At 36.9% G+C, this 17299-nt stretch overlaps 2 protein-coding genes across 2 annotated transcripts; one reads left to right on the top strand and one right to left on the bottom strand.

Moving 5' to 3' along the window:
- Nucleotides 1–205: 205 nt before the first annotated feature.
- On the top strand, nucleotides 206–1746 carry LOC132560372 (uncharacterized). The gene is made up of 2 exons (XM_060225075.1): nucleotides 206–225; nucleotides 447–1746. Exons 1-2 carry the CDS (start codon nucleotides 206–208, stop codon nucleotides 1744–1746), a joined length of 1320 nt encoding a protein of 439 aa, XP_060081058.1.
- A 12243-nt stretch (nucleotides 1747–13989) lies between these two features.
- On the bottom strand, nucleotides 13990–15192 carry LOC132560269 (uncharacterized). Its single transcript, XM_060224969.1, has one exon. It carries the CDS (start codon nucleotides 15190–15192, stop codon nucleotides 13990–13992), a length of 1203 nt encoding a protein of 400 aa, XP_060080952.1.
- Between the last annotated feature and the right edge of the window lie 2107 nt (nucleotides 15193–17299).

The following is a 17299-nucleotide window of genomic DNA, read 5'->3' as shown; positions in this document are numbered from 1 at the left end:
ACTAACGAATAAATTGAATGGACCCATACGATTTTGACATTGAAATTGTACTGAGTCATCAATATCTTGTGTGTCCGCCGTTTGCTGTGGTCATAGAGTTCATGAGAGCGTTAATCAGTCTTATGGGATTGTTGTCCCACTCTTTTTGTAAAAAGAAATATTTTGTTAATTCTATCCTTGAAACAAAAACTCATAAATTGTATCAATGGACTTTTTTGCTCTTATGTATGCAATAAGGAAGAAATAATTAGAGATAAAGAGTAAATTGATGAATAAATAAATAAATGAAAATAATAAATCATATTTTTTATACATCATACTCTTGAAGTCACAGTAAGTGTTGCTTTGAAACACTGATAGATTTTTTTTTCTACATGTAAATCTCAAGTGTTGCAAACTATACATTTATGTGAACCAGACATTAATATCTTCTTTTTCTCTTTCAGAACTTACTGGAGATGCACCATTACCAACTGCCTTGCTACAATCAACACCCGCAACAACATCATAGTAGGAGTTGGACGGCAACCACACAATCACCCGGGAGACCATGCAAGCATCGTAGCCAAGGAGATCATGAACTGCATCACTGACCGCTGCCAGAAAGAAATCAGACCAATCCCTACCATCTACAGTGAGGAACTCTGCAAACTGCGTGACAACGAATGGGATGAAGAGACAAGAACCGTTGTAGAGAAGATACCCACCTTCAACTCCAAGAAGTCACAGCTGTACAGAGCCAGACGCAAGCTTACACCAAAGCTACCAACCACTACCCAGGACATTGATCTCGAGGGAAGATGGACGGAAACCAACACTGGAGAGCGCTTCCTACACATTGACGATGGTGACCAGAACAGAATCCTTGTCTTCGCCACATCAGAGGACTTGGCTGAGCTCGCCACCGCCGACCGCATCTACTGTGATGGTACTTTCTACACGTGTCCCAACATCTTTCATCAGATCTACACGATACACATTGAGATAGATGGATCCATGTACCCAGTTGTCTACTCTCTTCTACCCGGGAAAAGTCAGCACATCTACACAAGATTCTTCACACTACTCAAGACATTCATGGCAGACAACCACCTACCCATGTCGCCCGACACAGTATTCGTTGACTTTGAGACAGCTGTCCACAACGCAATCCGCACCGTCTTCCCAGGGACCGATATCAAGGGCTGCTTCTTCCACTACACCCAATGCGTCTGGAGAAAGGCACTGATGACTGGACTACAGCTTCCATACCGGGACAACGAAGACATCAGGAGACTGGTTCGCCGTGCAGCAGTCCTACCTCTGGTACCTGAGCAGCAAGTTGAGGATGTCTGGTTTCACGCACTACAGGACATTGAGTACGCCGACCTACCAGCTGACGTGACACCATTCACGGACTATGTTGTTGACCAATGGGTGGATGGAGACCGACCAGTTTGGAACCACTACGACAACGATGGACCACGTACCACCAACCACCTAGAAGCCTGGCACGGGAAGCTGAAGAAGATTGTGCAACACGCCCATCCAAACATCTTCGAGATCATCCAGACATTCAAAGACATTCAGGCTACCAACGAAATTGCAAGACTCCAACGACGCGCCGGTGGAACCAGACGACCCCGACCCAAGAGGTACAGAAACATTGATACCCGCCTTGCCCTGCTGAAACAGAGACTGGAGAGCAACACCATAGACATCATTGCGTACGCTGATGCAGCATCTGAGCTTCTTCACTTGGGTTGAAATGTCTTGCCTAGACTTGCTCTGAGCAAAACGAATGACTTTGTACGTTGTGTCATTGTTGCAGATATTTATGTCAGTGCTATATATTCATCATTGAATTAGTGTTATCACTTATCAGTCTTTAGTGTCTCGTATATGCCGTTAGTGCTGTAACATCAATCAGTTTCTAAAAGTGTGACATATAAGTGCAGTGTATTTATTAGTATTCATAGTCATGTTGCATATATTTGTCATTTCCTGGTGCTGTATATTTATAAGTTTTTGTAGTAGTGCTGCATATATTTATCATTTCCTAGTGCTGTATATATGTCTTTAGTTATGTGCTGATATGTTGTACATTGATCTTTCTTTAGATCAAAATATTGTACCTTATAGATTTGATTTGAATTTAAAGTTAATTGTAATATTATGATAGAATATATTCATACATGTTGAACTTGATATTTTAGTTGAAGTTACATGTTATTTAAAGGTAATTGTGCTATTATGATAGAATATATTCATAAATATTGGCATCTTTGTGTTCTTTCTTTATATTAAATGTATTTTAAATTTAATCAATTGTAATATTATCATAAGAAAAGTTAATAAATATTGAACTTCATATTGATATCTTAGTTTTCTTTCTGCAAGTTATCACAGGTTAATACAGGTAACACAGGTAGATCCACAGGTAAAATATCTCAGGTAAATATAATACATGTATGATATAGACTATAATTACCCTCCCTTTGATGTTTCTACCTATTGTTCTAGACATGTATGCGTTCAGGGAACACACCCTTCAATCAGAGCTCTGGTCAACTGCTCTCGAGTAGCAGGGGGTGGCTGGCGCTTTCGAACCTGTCTATCCAACTGGTCCCAAAGATGCTCAATCGGGGACAAATCAGGGCTATATGGAGGCCAATCTAGTGGTTGAATGTTGTTGTTGGCCAGAAAGACTTGGCAAATCCTTGCTACGTGGGGCCTAGCATTATCCTGCTGGAGGGTTAGATTATGCTGCTGTAAGAAAGGGATAACATGGGGTCGGAGGATCTCATCTCTATACTTAGCTGCTGTTAAATTGCCATCAATAACAACAAATTGTGATTTTAACCCGTGTGAGATTCCTCCCCACACCATTACTGAACCGCCCCCAAACCTATCCCTCTTTACAACGCAAGCGTCCGTAAAACATTCGCCACGACGTCGGTAGACACGTTGACGGCCGTCAGATCGATAAAGACAGAATCGAGACTCGTCCGTGAAGAAAACTTGTCTCCACTGCCTCAGTGGAAACCGTCGTGGAGCATGTGCAGTGACCCAGACCATACGACGCTGACGTCGAGCAGGGGTACGGTGTGGACCTACGTAGGGGCGACGTGCTCTTACACCAACTTCTCGTAATCGATTCCTTACGGTTTTTGAACTTATAGGACGCCCATGATTTCCACGAACATTAAGTGCACTCTCAACGGCAGTAAGGCGCCGATTACGCACATGAGAGACGACGATATAGCGATCCTGACGTCGTGACGTTACGCGCGGACGTCCTGACCTAGACCGATCGGCCAATCGCCCAGTTTCCCGAAAACGTCTTACAAGACGTTCTATGGTGGAAGCATTAACACCAAAGTGCAGCTGTCCTTGCATCAGCATCTGAATGGCCTGACCCCTCTGAACTTCTGTGAGTCGTGCCATTCTTAAAACGAATCAAATTCTCAATTAATTTTAGGGAAGCAGTTGGTCTGTATAAAGTCTAACGAAGAGCGACTTGACCAACGCTGCATGAGACCAAAACAACACGGTGCACGAGATTCTTGTTTTTTCTTTCCTCCATTTACCAGAGCTGCGCACTGTACCGTGACTATATTTTCGATACATGTCAAGGTGTAATATGGCCTAATTACTCAATCCACAAAGTTTCACTTTATTTGGATAATGCGTTTTCAAAATATCGGAATAGATATTACCCTGCGTTTCTTTATCCTTTCAGTGTATAATCGATTAAATCTACTTATCAACTTCAATAGTTTGTGGACATATGAATGCAGGGATTAAGAGGAGAGATTCCACGAAATAAAAAAAAATAAAATCACCATGAAATAAAGGAGTTTCTTTCTCGATTTTATCCTATGCTCGAAATTAGGGGGAAATTGCACTTCCTGCAGTAATTTTACTTACCTCTTCGTATTCTGTTCACTGTAGAGTATTTGATCAATTCCGTATTAAATAAAGGTAATTTTCGAATTTGTTTTGTATCTTTCTATTTTCATTTTTATGTTATACGTATGAATAATGACACTTCACAGAATACACACAAGTACTTAACGTTCTTCTAAATTTATTCTTCATTAGAAATTAAACATTTATTGGGGTTAATACACCTAAAGATTTGTGTTTTATCAGTGTGTCGACCAAGCTTGTTTTTCCTGTTTCTTTGTCTTGATTTCTAGACTTTAGAGCCCTAGCACCACTGACAAGTTATCAAGGGGAGCAACTCCTACATATTCAAGTGATTTAAACATTTTTTATTATCAGTATTAGATAAATGGATCAGAGACAAGTTCAAGCAACTTATGAACTCTTCTCCATAAATGAAATGACAAATAATTAAAATACTGCACGTGACACATATTTATACTAAAATATGAAGATGAGTAATTCGTAGACGTGCAATTGTAAGTTTAAACCATTTTGTCATAAGGAGGAAAAGATAAGATGATAGGATAGAAAGATAAGAAGAGAAAAAAGATAGAACAGATCTTATATAAATTCAATATCAGTTCAGAGCCGACTACAAACAGTTCATAATTAGATAGTGTTAAAATGCTTTGTTTGTTTTATAAACTTTTGAATAGATTTAACAATATTACAATTAGCTTCATATGCGTAAACACAACTGTCGCCCCATAAGATAGTTTCTGTATTAAAATCTACGTCTAAATCATACAAAGTAACAAACAATATGTGTCTACAATTAGAAAATGATGAACATAAAAGGAATAGTGACTTGCGTCTTCAAATACCTACCCTATATAAATCTTAACGCAAGCCACTACAGTAATGTCTAATGCGGTCATGTATAACAGAGAGGTATCGATTATTACAATGTCAATAATCAGGAACTGAAGAGTGTATGCGGGATTGTTTGGTTCTGAATGTTTTAGTGATACAGTCGATTTAGTAGAATTGTCTAAATTATTTCACAAATTTATAGACGACGGAACAAAAGACTTTTTCATAATATCCAGACGACTTCGGGTCGACTTGATATTTGTCTTGATTTCTTAACTCCATGTTGAAGTCACGCCTATTAGGTAGTATCAAGCTTTCTAAGTATGGAGGGACGTTTTTGTTATGCATTTTATAGAATGTGGTAAGTCTTGATTCCTCTCTTCTCTGTATAATCAAATGTAATTCATTAAATGGCACATATTATATCAAATTTGTAGATCTAAAGTTTACTTTCACGTACATTTTTGTGAACCAACCTTTAAAATTTTAGTATATAAGACTGTAGTACAGCCGAAAAGTTCTATGATTTCATTACCATCTCGTACGCCTCATACGTCAGTTTAAATTGTTTCATCCTGGTCATTTGTCTGATGAAGGTGACAATCTATTCAATGAAAGGTCAAAGAAAAATGTTTAAACTGGATGCGACATAAACATTCAGTCCATTCTAATTACGACAGTAAACTTTAATATTGCGTAGTTTTCATGTATATACATGATTTAACGTTGTACTGTTGATGCTTTGACACTTCAATAGAATTAAAATGACATGTAATCAAATTCAGTGTCAAGATTTATGTAAATATAATCACAAGTATAAAAACGTATTATTCAATCCCGAGCATTATAGACGACATTGATACATAAATTGATTTTTTTAAGTATTCAGCCAATACCATGGTAGCATATTGATGGACAATAAGTTAACTTATCAAAATGTAAATCCTTCATTGGCAAAAATGTCTGGATTCATCATGTAGAAAAGAGACATCGTTATGTGTTGTTTTATAATTGTCATTTTTATATTGGAACAAAATCTCGCGTTAAACAAGATTCTGGATATATTACATCCATGCGGCAATACATTTATGGTTTTGGTATTGCTTGCTTTTAGTATCACAACCATCTGATACAACGTAATTTGATTTTAAGACAATCCCAAAAGATACCCTGATTTTTTTTACATCCAGAAAAATCATTTTTCCATTAAGGTGGCGTTTTCAGGTGCCACTTCAGAACATTTATGCAGGTGTAATGTAAATAACTTTTCAGTGCTGCAGCTTTTCCATTAAGTATACATCTTCTTAATTAAAAATCAGTGTTACTCTTTCATAGATACCTTCCTAATGGATAGATATCGCATACCAATTTTCAGATATAGTGTCATCTGATTTCTCTCCCGGAAAAGAAGCCGGATATATACTCAACGACATGACCAGTGAGTGTGTTTTTATTGGGTTTCACGAGACTGGTCTTTATACATACACACAAAGTTCTTTTGTCTGTCGTGAATATTCTTCTGTTCAATGACTATTTCCTGCCTAGATCAATACGCTTTCAAACACAGTGCAGAAAATATAGTGCCATTATTTGATGATAATTTTTTCTTTGTGTTCGTGGAAATCTAAAAAAAGAAATTATTACTCTCTTTATGGAAAACGTGACAATTTTAATTCATAGAATAATGCTACCTTAATCATCAATATAGGGATGCAAGTAGATAGGTGTGTTTATACATGTATTGCGCTAATGGGAAGGCGTATCTACTGCACTCATTTCATAATCGTTAGAGGTGAATAAATTTCGGATGTGATTTTGTCTTTTATGAGTAATATCACCTTAAATACTCTCTCGTGTTTGGCCTCGACACCGACTCATATTTGACCTTTAGTTGAGTGTTCGCCCCTGTGAGGAAGGCACAAGGAGGCTTACAAAAAATCGCTGTCTACCAAAAACAAATGCACTCAACACACATGAAAATTCATGATAATAGGAAGTCTCCACCCTTCCATAGTGAATTGAATGAGGTCAGTTATACGTTTTAACTTGAGAACGTACATTACAGACCAATAGATATTATCTTTCTGCATTGATGTAACAATACTTTCATTCAAAATGTCACGGAAAACTTATTTTTGCAAATAAATCCAATACAAACCTATAGGATATGAATATATCACAACAACAATGTTGATAGCATCAGTATGTACAAAATAATTTACAGTTGATGTCATGACGTTACAATCTATGATCAACCTCACGAACATTTTCCTAGCAAGACTGGAAGAGTAAATCATTGTGAAATCTGACATCATCCTAACGTCTTCTTGGGAAAAAAATTCCAATGGTCTAAGTAACCGATACAAATTTGTATGTTTCGCCCGGCCGGACCATTTTGACGAACAACTTGACTGTCTAAAGATCAACTTCACAGACATATCCAGCAGTGTATGTGCACGCCTCCGAATACCATTTGTATGAAACATCTGCTACCATCAAGACACATGTTTCAGACACCAGTTTGTCGTCTGCTGCATCAAAGGCGTTATATACCAACAGGGTGGCGTCCCTCCAATACCACTGAGAGTTACCGGTATTTAAAGTTGCTCCTATATAGAATCCAACGAAACTTTCTCCTAAAAAGAATAAAATTAAATAAAATATACAAAACTAGTGGAAATATAGAAAAAAAAAATAGATAAGAAATACATCTAATGATTTATTCCTCTGAATTCGTATTCATTGTTTTTCATTCCCGGTCGCTCAGGAGACCAATATAGTTTTTTCAGTGTTTACATCCTGTATGTATTCCTCGGGTTCCTTGGCCGATATCTGTAAGAGGGTTGACCCCCTAGAATTATCAAAGTACATGGGAGTTACTCATATGGAACGATAACAGGAACGCATATACCCTATCCATTTCTTACATAATCCCAAATGTTTACATTCAATACACTTTCCGTGATTATGTGTAATAGATAAAGGCGTCTGTTGTGACTGAATGATACATTACATAATATAATCATCGAGGTGTTCCATTTTTCGTTATTTTCGGGGAAAGCATGCTATCACAAAATAGCTACCACGAACACAGGATTTACAAAGAAAACCTTCGCTTGTTTCAAATTGAGAAATAATTAAAGTTATGAATCATTAAATAAACACAATGCTCGAACGTTTTACGTTTTACTTCATAGGACTTTTGTATGTCCTATTTCTATGTTGCAATCATTATTCAAATTATTGGAGAGGGGTAAAACCTGGATGTACTTATCTGTGTGAATTTAGTGATATAATACCGCAAACGGGAAAACTTTCGCCGCAGCTTTACTTTCGCCTATTTCACCTATTTTGACGGTAGGGCAAAAACAAGAGATGGTCTAAATTGGTATCTTAAAGCTGAATCATATGTATAATGTATTTTAGGGCAACTTTTAACAGAGGGGTAATGATTAAAAGTTTTATGCAAAGGTGAAAAACAATCCTGTACGAAGACAAAAAAAAAAAAAAAAAAAATCGTGCGAATTCACTCATGTAAGTAATTGTTCTTACCGGTTAAAGATGAGGTAATGTGCTCGTAGGTTGCAAGCATATCATGTAGGTTTCCGCACCAATTTCCGTCAGAACAAACACCATTACAAGCGTTATCGAGTAGCTTTATAGCGTCGATCTGGAGATCTCCGCAGTAACATTTAGTCTTTATCTAAATAACACAATGTCAAATTCAGGGGAAAACAATTTTACGAGTTTGGGTGTTTGTTCTCCTCATTTTTTTCATCTCGTAATTTTATTTTCGCTTCATTGATATTTTTAACAAAGCTTCTAATATCTATTTATACGATGCAATTATTAAAGTTTTTAAAAAATCCACAAAAAACAAAAGCGAATGTCAACGTATGAATAAGTAAGAGAGGATTCAGTCAGCCATTTAGCTTGTTAACGTATCATAATTAAACATTATATTTTTCATTATAAATGCGCGATTCAATATTATTCTTATAACGGTAGGATATGAAATATTCATTTTCGTGGGAAATTATTTCATCATATTCGTTAGTGATCCAATGATTCGTATGTCCACAAACTGTTAAAAGATGTAGATTTATTGAAGTTATATTAAAAATAAAATGAAAATTCAGCTGCACGAAAATATATGATTTTGTAGTAAACTATTCAAGAGATATCAGCCTAGATTTTAAAAAGTGAAATACAAATACATGCATGCAACATGTATTTCCTTGCATGCGTAAAATATTTACGAAATAGATTATGAATATGAAAAATATATAATACAAAAACATATTACTATTTCAAAATGAAACCAACCTCTAGCAAAGTATGCGTCGTTCCCAGCGGTTTGCAAATATCGAAACACATCTTTATTGTTATAGCGTTATCCTGCAGCTGAAAGATTAAGTTATCAACATGACCACTTGCGTAGCACCCTTGTAGAACTGGTTCAACAGTCGACATCTGGACAGGGGTTGGTGTTGTGGCTAGATGGGTAAAAGGAATGCATGTTTATAAATAGCACAATTTAGTAACGCAATAATGAAATAAATCTTAGTTTGTCCGGTGTATTATTTATTTACTTATTTATATGAATGGTAGTTTGGCAGACAGATATCTTAAATTTGTTTTTTGAAAATATTTATTGAGCATTCTGATAAAAGATAAACCTGCGTTCCTATATCCATTTATACTTGCTTTGTCTAAATATTGTTCCTGATCCTTCAAATGGATATTTACTATTTTGATTTAAACCTTATTTAAGCCTTTTCACGAAAATCTACAATGCATTATTGATTTACATCAAAATTAAGTGAAAAGATGTATAAAGTGTTTTACAATTTGACATGTTTTTGAATTATTGTATATTATATTGTACAAATTGTATATGCTTACTAGACATAAGACTGAGTGTGCCGACAACTACATTTTGTTTCTTCTCGCTGTTCAGAATTGCTAGAGCGGAATTTCTTGCTGAACATGCGCTATCTGCAAGCGTCTTGGTGAGAAGATCAGATTCTGCCCGATAACAAAGTCCTTCATCTCGCTGATGGACAAATCCGTTATAGACATCACATTTAGGATCTGTATAAATACAATTTGCTGAATGAAATATCTTTCACAAACAAACATATTGCTACTGACGATGAAGTGGCGATTAGATAGCAGAGGAAGAAAATTGTTTATTGTTATCTGTTATCTCCATCGTTATCGATTATAAAACAACATCCCCATTCAGTCTCAAAAGCTAAACTAGAATAAAGCATGAAATACTTTAGTACAAATAAAAATGATATATAGAAAAGGATAATGGATTTGTTACAGAAATCGTTCGACTTTTTTAAAGGCGAAAAACAAGATCGCACCAGCTTCAACACCTCATAACATGTCAGCGTTAGAAATTTCATCACGCATAAATATTCCATGTTAATTTGATATTTATGAAGTTATACAGTATATATATTTAGTAATTTCTGTTTCAGATGTCCGTCCTCGCATAATCCACGCTGTTGTGAGGGCATTGAGTCGCGTAACAACGAATTCTATTTCATGTGAAACTTACTGGCAAGATTTGTTTAATAAAAACAAGGTCACGCAGCATCAACCATTTCGGTTTGACACACCAATCAATTCATTCCATCAGTCAGATATAATTTTATCGACATGGTTCTAGTTGCAAGCGTCAAAATTACATTTCGCCTTTATGACCATTCAGGTGTGTAATTGTATTTGCGGAAACATCAAAGGGCGGTTAAACATCAATTTGCACCACTTCCTGTATAGGTACTTCAATTTTTTAAAAACAGAATAAGAACACGTTTATTTTTTTTTATATCAGAACTATCCAATGCTAACGGGAATGATATTCTCAGCAACAAGCCAGCATCATGGATCGGGATATTTAAAGTATAAAGATACATATATATTACATTGTTTTGCTTTTCCACGGAACAAAATTATGGTCCATACAAGCTCACGATTTTCGTTACATATCTTTGCTTTCCATCTAAGTTAGATGATATGAATTTATACACGCTAAGACAATAACAAAGAAAGTTTTATTATATAACGAAATATATATAAAGTCGGTTTCCAATTGATGATCAATGATTTTTCAATGTATCGAAAAAGGTCAAGTGACTTTAAAGATTCTTCCAGCGGAAACGTATATTTAATATTCATCAAACGATAACTTGACACCTAACATATATATACTTAACAAAAAAAGAAAGGTTAACATGTTTCCTTGGCGAATACCTGTACATGAGTGAAAACAAAATGACGTTTGTGCAATATCAGTAAATGGTAATGTTTTACATTACAAAATCCTAGGGGGTTACCAAAATCATTCAAGCGTGAAAGCCTGTATTAGCGAAAGAGCTGCACGAGGTTTTCTGCAAATAACTTGTTTCTTCGCTTGAATTTCATAAACATTCAAACTGACAACTGTTCCTTAGATCCTTAGGATTTAGAAATCACCGAATCTTGCTATCTATCAACTTTATCCGGCCGGGGAGTCTCGCCGTCGAGTTGCACGGCATTTTGGTTGCAGTGTTAAGACAATTTGCCAGTTGGTAAGTCGTTTAAAGCAAACTGGGTCAACATCCGATCGTCCCTAAAGCGGCCGACCCCGTAAAACGACCGCCAGGGATGACCGTCGTATACGATTGATACACTTGCGCAATCGATTCGTTACCGCAGTAGAGACTACAAGGACATTGTTTGGGCGTCGTGTGTCTCCCCAAACAGTCCGCAACAGGTTGAGGGCCTACCAATTGAAAGCGCGGCGTCCCTACACTGGACCCAATTTGTTGCGATGTCACCGTAATAATCGGCGTAACTGGACCCGTGGTCACTGTCGTTGGGCCTTATGACAATGTAACAATAATCTGTTTTCAGATGAGTCCAGGATTTGTCTGCAACAGGGTGACGGAAGGCGCAGAGTGTGGAGGCGACGAGGGGAGCGTTTTGCGAACTGCTGCGTCGCAGAACGGAACCGCTTTGGCGGCGGAAGTGTAATGGTTTGGGGTGGTATTTGTGGGGGGACTCGTACCAGGCTTGTTGTGTTAAATGGCAATTTAACCGGCATTCGATATCGGGACGAAATTTTAAGACCAGTGGTTCTGCCATTCTTAAGACGCCATGGCATTGGTGCCATTTTGTAACAGGATAACGCACCAGCGCACACCAGTCGCGTCAGCAGAACTTTCTTGCAGCAGAATAATGTACAGGTGTTAGATTGGCCATCTAAATCACCTGATTTGTCACCGATTGAGCATGTCTGGGACGTTCTTGGGCGACGCGTGAGAGAACGTCAAAATCAGCCGTCAAACTTGCAGGAGATGGCCCAAGCCTTGATCGCTGAATGGAACAACATCTCTCCTCGAATTATTCGCCGGTTTACCAGTTCCATGCGACGACGCTGCAATACTGTATACTTCGCTAACGGTGGCCATACCCGTTACTAATGGTGTTACCTTTCAAATTGACCCCAACGTCCTTTACAGTCGAATAAAATCAACTGAACGCAAAGTTTTATAATGAACCATGACTGCAGTTTTATCAGAATTGATCAATTACTTTATTCGTACATGATTGGTAAGGATTTATGAAGGGGTTAATTAATTAATCACAGAATAAAGTAGTGTTACCTTTCTTTTTTTGTTTAGTATATTATAGTATACATGTAGATCATTGAAAATTTCTTTTTCAAGTGTAAAAAAACTAGATAGTTCGGGCGTGTTAGCATTATGTGTTATGTCAGTTAACTGAATGTTAAGTTCTCAAACGGAGAACAGTTTCATAACAATGAAACTCCAGATACATCTAGTCACTTACCTCCGACTGCTCTGTAATAGTGCCATCCTGTTTCACTGACGAAGAAATTGGAGTTATAGAACACGTTGCTGTGAAGTCTACAAGCCCTGGTGACTGTGTTATAGAAAACACTCATACAAGCAATGTTCCTGAGACAAATTTCCACACATAACATAAGGAGGCGAATATTATTCCTAGTTTCCATGAAGTTTTGAGTGCTGTATCCGCCAGCTAAATGCCCATCCTCAAACGCAAACATCTGAACAATGGTAGACATCGCCGAAACTTTTCAATCTGAAAAAAAAATTAATAAATAAAAAATGGTAGAATGACGACTACAACACAGCTAGACATCATACGAAAATTATTTCTTTCGTTTCGTTTATCATTTTTACGATTTTCGCGTTTTAAACAATTTCTTGAAAGTTGACCATCGCGAGTTATAAGACGAGAAATAACAATATAAATACCCACTATGTGTTGATTATATATGACAGTGTTTACTTTAATAGCAAACAATCCCGAAGAACTAAAATAAAATAAGATTACTAATAGCAATTACAGTCCGTTTCACAAAAACTTAATCTCTACTATACTGTGATACGAAAAGTTCGAAAGTTAATAGTTCCAAAAGAAAGTTGGGAAATAGTAACCCCGATGCATACATGTATTATTTTGCAGTCGTCAAAGAGAGTTAACTTCATTTTAATACAAAAGAGAAATTACTCTAAAAAAGAAAGTGAATTTTCCAGGTTCGGGGAAGTTTCTAACTATGCTAATGTATCTGTAGGTAGAAAATAAGTCGTTTTATTAACACATTTAGGAAGCAGTCTAAAAAGGCAAATATTGTAAATATCATATAATTTTATAGACTCGTGGTGTTAAACTAGTCAATTGGATTCAAACACAGAAGTAGTTCACATATAAAACTATTCGAATTCTCTGTAATTTCTCTGAAAATTAGCTTTTTGTACGTATATCTTTGAACATGTATATTAAAAGCACGCATAAATAAACTTTGGAAATTTAGCAAAATGTTCTGAACTCAAATTTGCTATATCTATTTCAGAGGCAAGACATATGGCCTTCTTCGCGAGGTCAAACGTGAAGTTCAAATACAAAGAATTGTCAAGTAAGGGATTTTTTTATCAGAAAAGAGAATTCATTGACACTACAGTCTTGCCTGATTACATTTATAGATATTAAAGAAAGGATATCTAAAGGTGGTTTCAATTTATAGATACCAAAGAAATTCTTAAATAAAAAAAATTGTTAATGATTTTTTTCTGTAAAGTAATGTTAACTAAACTTACCTGTCAAAGCTGTTCAAGGTAATTCCGATAGAATAACGTTCCAGAATGACATGGCCGGGTTCCAACAGCGTAAATATACCTATTGTATCAATTCGAAACCTCGACTCTATGGAATTCCGTATACGACAGCGTCCTGCCTAATGCTCATTGCCTGTAGTGCTTGCTGTTCCCTACTAACCGGCTTACTGATACTCGTATATGGAATTCCGTATACGACAGCGTCCTGCCTATTGCTCATTGCCTGTAGTGATTGTTGTTCCCTGCTAACCGGCTTACTGATACTCGTATATGGAACTCCGTATACGACAGCGTCCTGCCTATTGCTCATTGCCTGTAGTGATTGCTGTTCCCTACTAACCGGCTTACTGATACTCGTATATGGAATTCCGTATACGACAGCGTCCTGCCTATTGCTCATTGCCTGTAGTGATTGTTGTTCCCTGCTAACCGGCTTACTGATACTCGTATATGGAATTCCGTATACGACAGCGTCCTGCCTATTGCTCATTGCCTGTAGTGATTGTTGTTCCCTGCTAACCGGCTTACTGATACTCGTATATGGAACTCCGTATACGACAGCGTCCTGCCTATTGCTCATTGCCTGTAGTGATTGCTGTTCCCTACTAACCGGCTTACTGATACTCGTATATGGAATTCCGTATACGACAGCGTCCTGCCTATTGCTCATTGCCTGTAGTGATTGTTGTTCCCTGCTAACCGGCTTACTGATACTCGTATATGGAACTCCGTATACGACAGCGTCCTGCCTATTGCTCATTGCCTGTAGTGATTGTTGTTCCCTGCTAACCGGCTTACTGATACTAGTATATGGAATTCCGTATACGACAGCGTCCTGCCTATTGCTCATTGCCTGTAGTGATTGTTGTTCCCTGCTAACCGGCTTACTGATACTCGTACATGGAACTCCGTATACGACAGCGTCCTGCCTATTGCTCATTGCCTGTAGTGATTGCTGTTCCCTATTAACCGGCTTACTGATACTCGTATATGGAATTCCGTATACGACAGCGTCCTGCCTATTGCTCATTGCCTGTAGTGATTGTTGTTCCCTGCTAACCGGCTTACTGATACTCGTATATGGAACTCCGTATACGACAGCGTCCTGCCTATTGCTCATTGCCTGTAGTGATTGTTGTTCCATGCTAACCGGCTTACTGATACTCGTATATGGAACTCCGTATACGACAGCGTCCTGCCTATTGCTCATTGCCTGTAGTGCTTGCTGTAATTCGTATTTGGAACCCCATACTTTTCCGATCACAAGACTATTGCCTGGGTGGCGAGACATTGTTGAAATTGATAATTAGTAATATCACTTGATATTCGGCAATATGTTGGTAATGCATAATCAGTTAGTTACAAATATAGAAGTGACATAGTCGTTAAAAGATCCAGGTAATTGAAATCTGTAATTTAATTCTAAATGTAACAGTAAATGTCAAGATATTAAGAAAGATGAAGTTATTCAAAGTTATTATAGAATTGATGGACATGCCCTTATGGATTACATATCAAGTTAACCCCGGTAAGAATAATGATTCACTCGATTAGGAAATGGATTTTGTTTTCAACTAAACAGACTGTGTTAATATTGAAAAAAGAAATTAAATTTCATCAAACCTATTCTAAATCCTGAAATAGCGTGGTTTCTGAAAATAATAAGAAAACCATATAACAAAGCTGTAGTCATGATAGTAAGCCATATTTTATTCAAAACGGGTGTGTGACATGATAAATGACAAAACAAATTACCTTTCAGGATAAGTAGATAAACTGGTTTGTTATGTCAAAGTATTCTTACAAAATCATTATATCAATTTGTATAAGATCTCAACTATCTAATCTTTATCGAAATATTTTCAATAGTAAATTGGGATCAAAAGATTTGTCGCATCAGTGCTTATGTTGGACTGGATTGAGATTACGTGACAGTACTGTAATCTGTAACCCAGTCGATAATGAAATTCTAATTCTATTACAGATAAAGTTTTATATCTACACAAGAAGTCCCTCATTCCTTTCTTGTAGAAATATGAATTGTACGATGGATGTGAGTGAGTAGTGTACATCTCATGTTAGTGTGTGTAAATATGTGAATTACAAAGGGGTGTTTTTAAGTGTAAGTACATATACTAAGAAAAGAACCTTATCTCATTGACATTTATCATCTCAAATTATCCAGACATACGTAACATTCAGTTTTATGTCTGGCATGTTTCTTCGTTATATTTATATGTATTTTACCTCTCTGCGCTGAAATCTGTAAGAGTATTTTCATGACTTTTAACTTCGGTTACCTCAAATGTAGCTTAACAATTTCCCTAAATCGATCCCATAATAAACTTATTGAAGATATGTTTTCACGGGATCGTTAGTGTCACATTCTTTTCCAGATTTGACAGTTCTATTCTCGGGTAACTTCATAAAATCTTGCTCTCAAGTTACACTCGCATGAAAACATCATAATATCAAAATAACAAGCACTGTTTGATTACTTGCAGGTAGTGTGTGTTTACTAGCATGCACATCTGCTAGCTCCTCAATAAGCCTAACATGATTTCTACGGCACCATAAAAGTCATGGTGACAAATTGTTGGTGACGACAGATATTGAAGAGTTCTGGTGAATGTATACATGGGGCATGTTCAGTAAGTGAACATGAAGAACATGATCTTTGTGGAATATTCTTTGCTATAAATTCAGCCTCGTTTGAAAACAGAGGGTCAAAGGTTTGCTTGAACAGATAGACGGGCCAGTAATAAAACGCTGTTTATGTGGATTTTAGTGAAGTTTAAGAATCCTATTCAAACCGGGGAGGTCCGTATCATTATCGTTATTAGGCAATATCAATTACTGTATAACTGAAGCATGATCATCCAGTATTTCAGGGAAGATCGCATAATATATAGGTCAATTTCTTTCTGTATGCAGGAAGTATAATGATGTCTGTACAAGTTATTGGACGCCTTATCTGCAGGCACAGTGACCTGCCTGTCATGTAAACCTTGAAATGTGGATTTAACATCAGATCATGGAACACTAACCTGTTTTGTTTTCACTTCAGATTTCATGCCGTTGATTATTTTAAGATGATAGACGGAATGGATTTGACCCACTCAGAGAGTGAATCCAACGTTTCATGTTCTTGTTTCGATCACTCTAGCATAGCTTTCAACGAATCCATAAGTATTTTATAATTCATATTACAATTAACGGACGGAGTTTTCCGATTGGAAAGTTACTGGATAATCGCAACTGAAGAACGGATAGGTTGCATATGTAAGAAAGCCTGAATTCTGCCACATCATCAGTAATTTTATCAAATCTTCATGTTAGTTTTCTTTAAAGGAAGCAGTAAAACGTGGTCCAAACGTGATGGACACCTAATGGTTTCA

The sequence above is a fragment of the Ylistrum balloti genome, unplaced genomic scaffold (assembly GCF_031769215.1).
Source record: "Ylistrum balloti isolate Yb309-2 unplaced genomic scaffold, AGI_CSIRO_Ybal_v1 Utg369568, whole genome shotgun sequence".
Lineage (NCBI taxonomy): Eukaryota > Metazoa > Mollusca > Bivalvia > Pectinida > Pectinidae > Ylistrum > Ylistrum balloti.
The sequence above is the reverse complement of the archived record's forward strand: the minus strand, read 5'-3'. Positions and strand labels throughout refer to the sequence as shown.

What these genes read in the sequence shown, in the direction of transcription:
- LOC132560269 (XM_060224969.1), bottom strand. Translation starts at nt 15,192, where the DNA reads ATGTCTCGCCACCCAGGCAATAGTCTTGTGATCGGAAAAGTATGGGGT.
- LOC132560372 (XM_060225075.1), top strand. Translation starts at nt 206, where the DNA reads ATGGACTTTTTTGCTCTTAT. An exon ending in ATGGACTTTTTTGCTCTTAT is followed by an intron (nt 226 to 446) that starts GTATGCAATAAG and finishes TTTCTCTTTCAG; the next exon opens with AACTTACTGGAGATGCACCA.